Source organism: Lolium rigidum, chromosome 2, assembly GCF_022539505.1.
Source record: "Lolium rigidum isolate FL_2022 chromosome 2, APGP_CSIRO_Lrig_0.1, whole genome shotgun sequence".
Taxonomy (NCBI): Eukaryota; Viridiplantae; Streptophyta; class Magnoliopsida; order Poales; family Poaceae; genus Lolium; species Lolium rigidum.
Genome location: NC_061509.1, coordinates 49,657,366 through 49,666,337, shown reverse-complemented (window position 1 = coordinate 49,666,337; position 8,972 = coordinate 49,657,366). Strand labels below are relative to the sequence as shown.

The 8,972-nt window shown below is 46.2% G+C and overlaps 1 protein-coding gene across 1 annotated transcript; it reads right to left on the bottom strand.

The window, feature by feature from the left end:
* Window positions 1-5,649: 5,649 nt before the first annotated feature.
* LOC124686404 (putative vacuolar cation/proton exchanger 4) lies at window positions 5,650-8,551 on the bottom strand. Its single transcript, XM_047220352.1, has 13 exons — window positions 8,483-8,551; window positions 8,264-8,305; window positions 7,861-8,079; window positions 7,677-7,744; window positions 7,568-7,596; window positions 7,283-7,479; window positions 7,005-7,214; window positions 6,781-6,915; window positions 6,479-6,595; window positions 6,350-6,403; window positions 6,120-6,236; window positions 5,942-6,038; window positions 5,650-5,672 (listed from the first exon to the last, which is right to left on the bottom strand). Exons 1-13 carry the CDS (start codon window positions 8,549-8,551, stop codon window positions 5,650-5,652), a joined length of 1,377 nt encoding a protein of 458 aa, XP_047076308.1.
* Between the last annotated feature and the right edge of the window lie 421 nt (window positions 8,552-8,972).

Sequence of the window (8,972 nt, the reverse complement as noted above, 5' to 3'; positions counted from 1 at the left end):
ACTATGTTATTTTTATCGATGACTTCTCTCGCCACACTTGGATTTATTTTATGACTTCTCGCAGCGAGGTTCTCTCGATATATAAGCGCTTTGCTGCCATGGTCCATACTCAGTTTTCCACGCATGTACGTGTCTTTCGGGCTGATTCTGCCGGTGAGTATATCTCCCAGCTGCTGCGTGGTTTTCTTGCTGAGCAGGGTACTCTTGTCCAGTTTTCCTGCCCTGGCGCCCATGCCCAAAATGGCGTGGCTGAGCGCAAGCATCGCCACCTGCTTGAGACGGCACATGCGATGATGATCGCTGCCTCTCTTCCTCCTCACTTCTGGGCTGAGGCTGTGTCTATTTCCACCTATCTCATCAACCTTCAGCCCTCCACAACCTTGCGTGGTGGTATTCCTCTTGAGCGTCTCACTCGGTCGCACTCCTGATTACTCGACCCTTCGTCTTTTTGGTTGCGTTTGCTATGTTCTTCTTGCTCCTCGTGAACGCACCAAACTGAGTGCTCAATCGGTTGAGTGTGTCTTCCTTGGCTATAGCCCTGAGCACAAAGGATATAAGTGTTGGGATCCTATTGGTCGTCGGATGCGCATCTCTCGGGATGTCACTTTTGATGAGTCCCACCCCTTCTACCCGCGTCCCTCCTCCTCTTCCTTCTCGGTGGATGATATCTCTTTTCTCATGTTTCCCGACTCACCTCCTCCGGTGCCTCCGGTCCCTACTCTGCCGAGTCTCTCACCACCTTCTCCTCCTTCACCCGCCGGACCCCCCTCTCCTCCCTCACCACCGTCCCCACCCTCCACATCTTCCCCTCCCATGTCACCTTCCTCGCCTACAGTCGTCCCTCCCTACCCTTTCCACTACTCCCGTCGTCCCCGTGAGGATGATGCTGCTTCTCCTGACATGCCATCTACCTCTGATGCGATGCCCTCTCTGTCCGAGCCGACTCACCATCTTCGTGCTCGTCCTCGTCCTCCTCTTGATCGCTATTCTCCCACTCACTACGGTCTTTCTGCTGTCATTGAGCCGACCTCTTATCGGGATGCCCTTGCTCATCCCGAATGGCAGCTAGCGATGGCCGATGGAGATTGCTGCTCTTGAGCGTACTGGCACTTGGGATGTTGTCACTCCTCCTTCCTCTGTTCGTCCCATCACCTGCAAGTGGGTCTACAAGATCAAGACTCGCTCTGATGGTTCTCTTGAGCGCTACAAGGCTCGACTTATCGCTCGCGGTTTTCAGCAGGAGCATGGCCGTGACTATGACGAGACCTTTGCTCCCGTGGCTCACATGACCACTGTTCGTACTCTTCTTGCTGTTGCTTCTGTTCGCCACTGGTCTGTCTCTCAGCTTGATGTGCAGAATGCTTTTCTTAACGGTGAGTTAAGTGAGGAGGTATACATGCAGCCACCTCCTGGCTACTCTGTTCCCGATGGCATGGTCTGTCGTCTCCGGCGCTCTCTCTATGGCCTTAAGCAAGCCCCTCGCGCCTGGTTTCAGCGTTTTCCTCTGTCGTCATCGCTGCTGGTTTCGTCCCTAGCGCACATGACCCTGCGCTTTTTGTCCACACATCCTCTCGTGGTCGGACTCTGCTTCTTCTATATGTTGATGACATGATCATCACAGGCGATGACCCTGAGTACATTGCCTTTGTCAAGGCTCGTCTTCGCGATCAGTTTCTCATGACCGATCTTGGTCCTCTCCGCTACTTTCTTGGCCTTGAGGTTTCCTCTACCTCCGATGGCTTCTATATCTCCCAGGAGAAGTACATTCAGGACCTTCTCACTCGTGCCGCTCTTGGTGATGAGCGCATTGTCGAGACTCCTATGGAGCTCAATGTCCACCTCCGTTCCACTGATGGTGATCCTCTTTCGGACCCGACTCGCTATCGTCACTTGGTTGGGAGTCTTGTCTACCTTGATGTCACACGTCCTGACATCTCCTACCCAGTCCACATTCTGAGTCAGTTCATGGCTGCTCCCACTAGTGTCCACTATAGTCATCTTCTTCGTGTCCTTCGCTATCTTCGTGGCACTATCTCCCGTCGGCTTTTCTTTCCTCGCTCCAGCTCCTTACAACTCCACACCTACTCAGATGCTACCTGGGCTAGCGATCCAGAGGATCGCAAGTCTCTTTTCGCCTACTCGTGTTTTTCTTGGTGGCTCTCTCATTGCTTGGAAGACCAAGAAGCAGGTTGCAGTCTCTCGTTCGAGTGTTGAGGCTGAGTTGCAAGCGATGGCACTCTTGACGGCTGAGGTGACTTGGTTACGCTGGTTACTTGCGGACTTTGGTGTTTCTGCTGACGCTCCGACTCCGCTCTTATCGGACAGTACTGGTGCCATCAGCATTGCGCGTGATCCGGTGAAGCACGAGCTCACCAAACACATCGGTGTTGATGCCTTCTATGTGCGTCATGCTGTGCAGCATCAGGTTATGGCTCTTCATTATGTGCCTTCAGAGCTTCAGCTTGCCGACTTCTTCACCAAGGCCCGGACTCGAGCACAGCATGGTTTCTTTCTCTCCAAACTCAGTGTTGTTGATCCACCATGAGTTTGAGGGGGGGGTGTTAGAGTTGTATAGTTCCTTTTCCGCTATACCCCAGTGTATGAGGGGCTTACCTGCACATTGTCACACCTGTACATGTACTGGCCTATGGCCCCCTGTGAATACTAGTTGCTCATTCTCAACACTTGCTTCCTTGAGTGATGTCAAATGAATCGTGAAACACTTTAATTAATTGCTTGCTGCCCCTGAAGAAAGTTTCAGCCTGATGATAGGTTGATGTTGCAGGTGTTGTCGCCAGTTGTGTATGCGTACATTACCAATTACTAACGTAGCTGAAAAATGCAGACGCTAAGAAAAAACCATAGATAAAATATCAATGGAGAAAAGGACCTATGTTTGTATTCGTTGTTGTCAAGTTTTAATGTGTTAGTGCTTGTTTTGTCATGCTTTTCATAACTTTACTTTTGTCTCGCAGATTTGCGGGTGATGGATCCCAGTGAAGGGACTCGTGGAATTGATCTTAACAATCCACCTCCAGACAATGGGGATGATTATTTTGAAACACAAGAGGAAACTGTAGCTGCAGCTGCAGTTAGACAAGAGGGTGTTTCCCTTGAAGCCACAACAGATAGTACTCAACCCACATTTGAAATTGGTATCGCAACACGGGACTTGATTTCAAGTCGATCTTGATAGCAGAAGTATTGAAAATGTAACATTTTTGTGTTAGTATCATAAGAAATTGATCGAAATTGGTATATAAGTTGCATGAGAGAAAATTGACAACCAGGTAAGAACAAAAACCACATCCCGCATTGCCTGTTAGAAACTACATCATGCAATGTAGAAAACATCCATAAAAACAATCATTTGTCCTATGAGTTATCAAGGATATTGTTTAATTAGTGTAAGGATAACATGCGAGTATGCAGTTTCATGTAAGATCATGCTTTTATGTCACATTTGTCGCCCCTTTTAATTTTCACTATCCTCGTAAAGAATTAAACAATATCCCCGAATGGGTGTGTTAAGTGTTAACTCCAGAAAAGAAAATCATGTTTCACAAACTATGATCCTTACACTGAAGCTACATTTGCATGTGTGTGGTCACTACTAAATTACTGGAAGCAATGCATGTTTTAGGCCGGCCTTCTTTATGTGAGTTTGTTGTGCTTTAAAAGCTGTTTTGGGATGGTTGTCAATGCTGCTGTGGACACTCGGCTGGTTGTCAAAGTTTGTTGTCAAACCTACTACACGGTGAACTGAGGAATTGTCTGAAACACTCTAGATTATAAAAACATGTTTTTTTTACAAAGAGTATATATTAATATCACAGAGATACCAATTACACTCAGCCTCGGCAACAACGCACTGTCCTAGCGACATTACGGATGCACACAACCAAAAAAAAGAAGAATTACGAAATAAGAAAAGCCCCGCTACAGTAATCAAATCCTTTAAACAACAGCACTAACACCACCATGACAGCACCAGAAGTTCAGCTTCTCCAAAAGCGACGCCTCCATGAAGGTAACAATGCACCAACGCTGTCGTCACCCGATCATAGATCTTAGGTTTTCACCCAGAAGAAAATCCTCACTCTCAAAACAATGCCTTCAACAAGGACATTGCCAGGCACAATCAATTAAGGCCAGACCTTGGATTTTCATCCTGAAAGGTAAGACTTTAAATTTCTCCTATGCAGTCGCCTCCACTCGCATGCCGCTGCTCCAAAGACACCGATCACGAAGCCAATTCCTCCTCGCCACCCAGACTTGAGTCACCATTGCAAGACCACAGATCTCGGCTTCCATGTCATTCTCCGTCAGCACCACGGAACGAAAACGTGCTCCATGATAATAACTGCTAGCAGAGCTTCGAATCGCTCCCTCTGTAACCAAATGGGCATAGAAAAAAATGGGTGCGCTCGACCGAATTTCACCCGATCCGGCAACCTCCAGGCTTGTTTCGCCCAATGGAGCGTCGACAGAGCCTTCCGGAACACGACACATCCGCCAGATCGATGAGGACATGAACCGGCGGATCTGCATCTTGGCACGAGAAGAAATCTAAGGACCGTCGCCATTATTCGCAAGACTAGCAGGTCCCCACACCGCTGGTCGTCTCCAAAGCTGAGAAGGCAGAAGAGGAACAAGGGGATCCAGAGCAGAGCACCGGCCTAACCCCACGATTACCAGATCAGGCCGCAGCCTCCACCGGATCACGCAGGTCAGGGCGCCTCCATGGGCGCCACACCCCTCCTCCTCACGCCTCCCGCCGGAGAACCTCAGGCGCCGGCCAGGAAGAGCCGCGCCGCCCTAGCGCCCTGGAGCCGACTTCCCACCTCCTCCCATGAGGAGCCACCGGGATACGCCTCCCCTGCCCACCATCAGACGACGGGATGGGCGCCGCCACCGCCGCCGGGGAGGGCAGCAGCGGCGGCCAGGATGGCGGCGGGCGGTGGCGGGCTAGGGTTCCCCCGGAGTCGCTCGGGAGAGGAGCGACTCGAGGGTAGCTTCTTTCATTTGACTGATTGGAAATACCGGTCACGCAGTGGACACTCGGCACATTTCAAATCCAGAAGTGCAATTTGGCACCTCCAGTTTGATATGATATGTAGTTCGAAAGTTGTCTCCACGAACTCCGGCTGCAAGTCAAAATGCAAGTACTCCCTCCTGCATCGCCGCGCCGCCGCCACTGCACACACACACGCATACTCGCCCCAGTCACGTCTTCTTGCTGATCGTGAGTCGTGAGTGGTCGTTGGTAGATGCCGTACGCCGCAAGCAGCTGCTCCTGCTATATGTGCACGTGCCGTACACCGCAAACCGTCAGGAATTTACTGTCTTTCAAGCAGATTATCATAGTAACAGAGCTAATACTGAAACTAAAAGATTTGTTTCGATGTTTTACTATTCTCTCTCGGTGCTATAACAAGAAAGCTTCTGCCTACACAACTCCATATTTTTACGGGGATTCTGCGTATATACAAAACTGGATGTGTCTCCTTGAAAAAAAAAGATTTCAAGAATGGATGCACTTGAAAGACCTCTATCAGTCAAAAGTACATAAATAGCTCCTTTCTTGACTGCAAATGTTGTCACATGGTAGAAATCTTCTTCATAATCTGTGGGATCTTCCAGGTACTCCTAGTTTTGAGAAGGGTTATTACCTGCAGGTAAAAAATCATTATATTAATGAATTGTAGAAAGTCACCATACTATTGATCTTTCTCACTTAATTTATTTTTGTAGTTTGAGATTGATGAAAATAGTATTAATAGAACAAACATGTATATACCTAAATGTGTAACTACTGAAAGCTCATGCAGTACAAACACTAAACAACCATGTACCCAAACCCCGCAGCTTTAATCAATGCATAAATTATGTTTTATGGAAGGGATAATAGCAGCAGAGACTTCAGAAGTGAACAACTTGCCATCAGGATCCTGATCAGAATGTACATAGAAACTGGCAGCCACTATCAGATAGCAAAGAAACAACATCAACCCTTTTAAGCAATTCGAAGTCCCATCCTGGAAAAAAAAAATAGAGGAGTAAGATCTTGGAAAAGCAAGATGGGGTTTCAAAGAATGCTGTCGGTATATGACTAGTACCTGCAACAAAAATGCGACTACCAGTACTGTCATTAAGAGGCTTGCGGTCTCGAAGAGATGAAAGTTCAAGTCCATTGGCTGGCCCATCATCCATCCTATCACTACACAAAATGGTATCTACAAAATGTGATGCAGAGAGATCAGTGAGCAAAACAATAGCTAATGTGGCATACCTCAATATGATGGATTCAGATGAACGTCAGGAAGGTACAACAGTTCAACCAACCTACCCCAAACATGGACATTTGTGTGGATGACCCTATTGCAACTCCAAGGGAGAGATCCTACAAGAGAAGTACAAGAATCTTATGTGATCTGCGTTGAAGCGAAGGACTGTTAACAATTTTAGCTTCTCTTACTAATTTGTCTTTCATTGCAAACATGACAGCACTTGCATGTTCTGCAGCATTCCCCACAATTGGAAGCAAAATAACACTGATGAATGCAACTGGTATATTCCAAGCCTGGGAAGCCCCCTGATAAATTTGCAACATTAACTCAAAACATTGTTTCTGAAAGAAAAGTAATAACTTTATACAAATTATAGAATCTATTTCCATGAGAACAGATGCATATATGTATCTGTTAAGTTGTCACAAGCAACATAAGTAACTGAAACAAGGTGCATATAATCATCTAATAGAACAAATATAGAGCTTACATCGATTGCATCAACTAAATAGTCAGAGAGTACTGAGATCCAAACTGTCAAAATTGCAAGCCAGGCAATGGCTTCCCATTTTGACATCTCGGGATTTTCATCATTGTTGGCATCCCCTAAATTCGCAACTCTTACCTGGTTCAAATGCACATATTTAATTAAGAAACTTGATTTTTTTTTTGGAAAAATAGTAAGTTCAGTAAAACTTCATCTGAGATACTTACTTCATTAAATTCCCCGCGACGGCGACTGCTTGACAATTCAAAGTAAATGTAACAAGCATAAGCAACAAGCATAATGCAGCTGCTGAACCTTGATAATGCTAGTCCTGACTTTCCAGAGTGAACTTCTGAATGAGTGTAATGCAGCACAGTAGGAGGAAGCAACCCCAATACCGCCATTAAAAGCAGTCCAGAGCTCACTACTGCACCTGACTGCAAAAACACAGAATGAGAACTCAGATCTATATCATGAAAATCTGTGAACAGACAAGAATGGTCACCTTATTGAAGTTCTGTTCTGTTTTTCCACAAGTGATCCCTCCACTGAAGAATGCGCAACCAAGAACCAGAAGCAAGTTTGACAGGATGGACCCTAGCAAGGATTGCTGAACAACCCTTAACTTTCCACTCCTTAGCGCATGGATTGATATAATCAACTCTGTTGCATTGCCAAATGTAGCATTCAGAAGGCCTCCAACTGCAGGCACATGAAATGTGTCAAACCAACAACGATGCCTAATGCAACCTGGATCAGAATGCTTGCTAGAAGACCAACTGAGTGATACCTGTTGGGCCTGTGAAGAATGCTAACTGCCTGCAGTAAGAAGAAAAGTGCCAAATGTTTAGTCAAAAAGATTGACAAGAATCAACCAAATAATTAAGTGGGGCAATTACTCGGTGGAGAAACCCAATCGTTCGGCCAAAGGGATAATGCCCAACAGGGTCAGAGGAAATACCCAACCCTTCAAAAGAAACAAAGCAGTAATAATGTAACATGACAATGCAACATAAAGCAAAATTCGAAGTCCCAATGCAACACAAACGGATGCAACTCTGCTACGAAATTTAGCACGCATACATGATTTCCGGTCCAGTAGTTGACGATGATGGCCAGAAAACCACACGGTATCAACAGGTTGAGCTTTGACTTGAGCAGCACGATCTTCAGGCTATGAAAAATGCCCCAGCTCACAGAGCCTGCATTTCTTTCAAAGCCACCAATTCTCTGTGATGGTGCTTGCGAGGCAATAAGCGTGTCGTCCTCAAATTCGTCTGCTCCAAGAGAGAATGGAGATATCTGTTCTATAGGAAAAGCATTAAGAAAAAAATCCAGTGAATAAGTATGGGGACGCCAAATTAAAAGAAGAATATAAAACCATATTGCAAATGGGAAAGCATGATAAATAGGCCAGACGGCAAGGGAAACTGTTATGTTATTTCACTCAAACAATAAAAAAAACTGTCATATTATGATCACTCACTGCAGTGGTAGACTTCAGGCTATTCCCGTTAATCCTTTCCATCTGCGAATCAAAATAAAAACTAGTAAATATACAACAATTATAGTTGATTAATATCAATTGGTTATTTACTTGATTGACATATTAATTGTGCCAATCTCACAATTACTTGTTGGTTTGATTTGGGTAGAAGGGAAGTTATTACAGAACAAGAATAGATACATATGAGGGAATAAGAACCTGATGGGAATTCTGATGGCCGGGCAAGAGCCGCCGGGAGTCGGAGCCGGCCGCCGCCGTTGACGCCATATGTCCTGATCCAAGGATGAAGCCCCATTCAGGAATGGAGATTGCAATCGATAATCACTAGGAGACATGCAGAAATAGAAATGCACCGGGGTAGAGAAAAGCTTTACCGTTCCCCTCCTGATCTCTTGAAATGTGGTTATCTCCAAAACCTGATCCTGATCAGGGCGCTCGCCATCAAGATGAAGAAGGGGAGGATGAGAGGTAAGACGCATGCATGGTTTTTGGTTAGGTCAGAGACAGGTGCGGCACCACCTCGTCCCCACCGAATCCATCCCCTCTGTTTCAGGTTTGGTTTAGGTCGTGGTTTGGAAGAGAGAGAGAAAGAGAGAGATTATTAAGAGAGCCTAGAGAGAGAACGTTGGTTCCAACGGACACAGCTGAACAGGTTTGTCCGTACGTGGAAGAACAGTGCAGTGTCAAG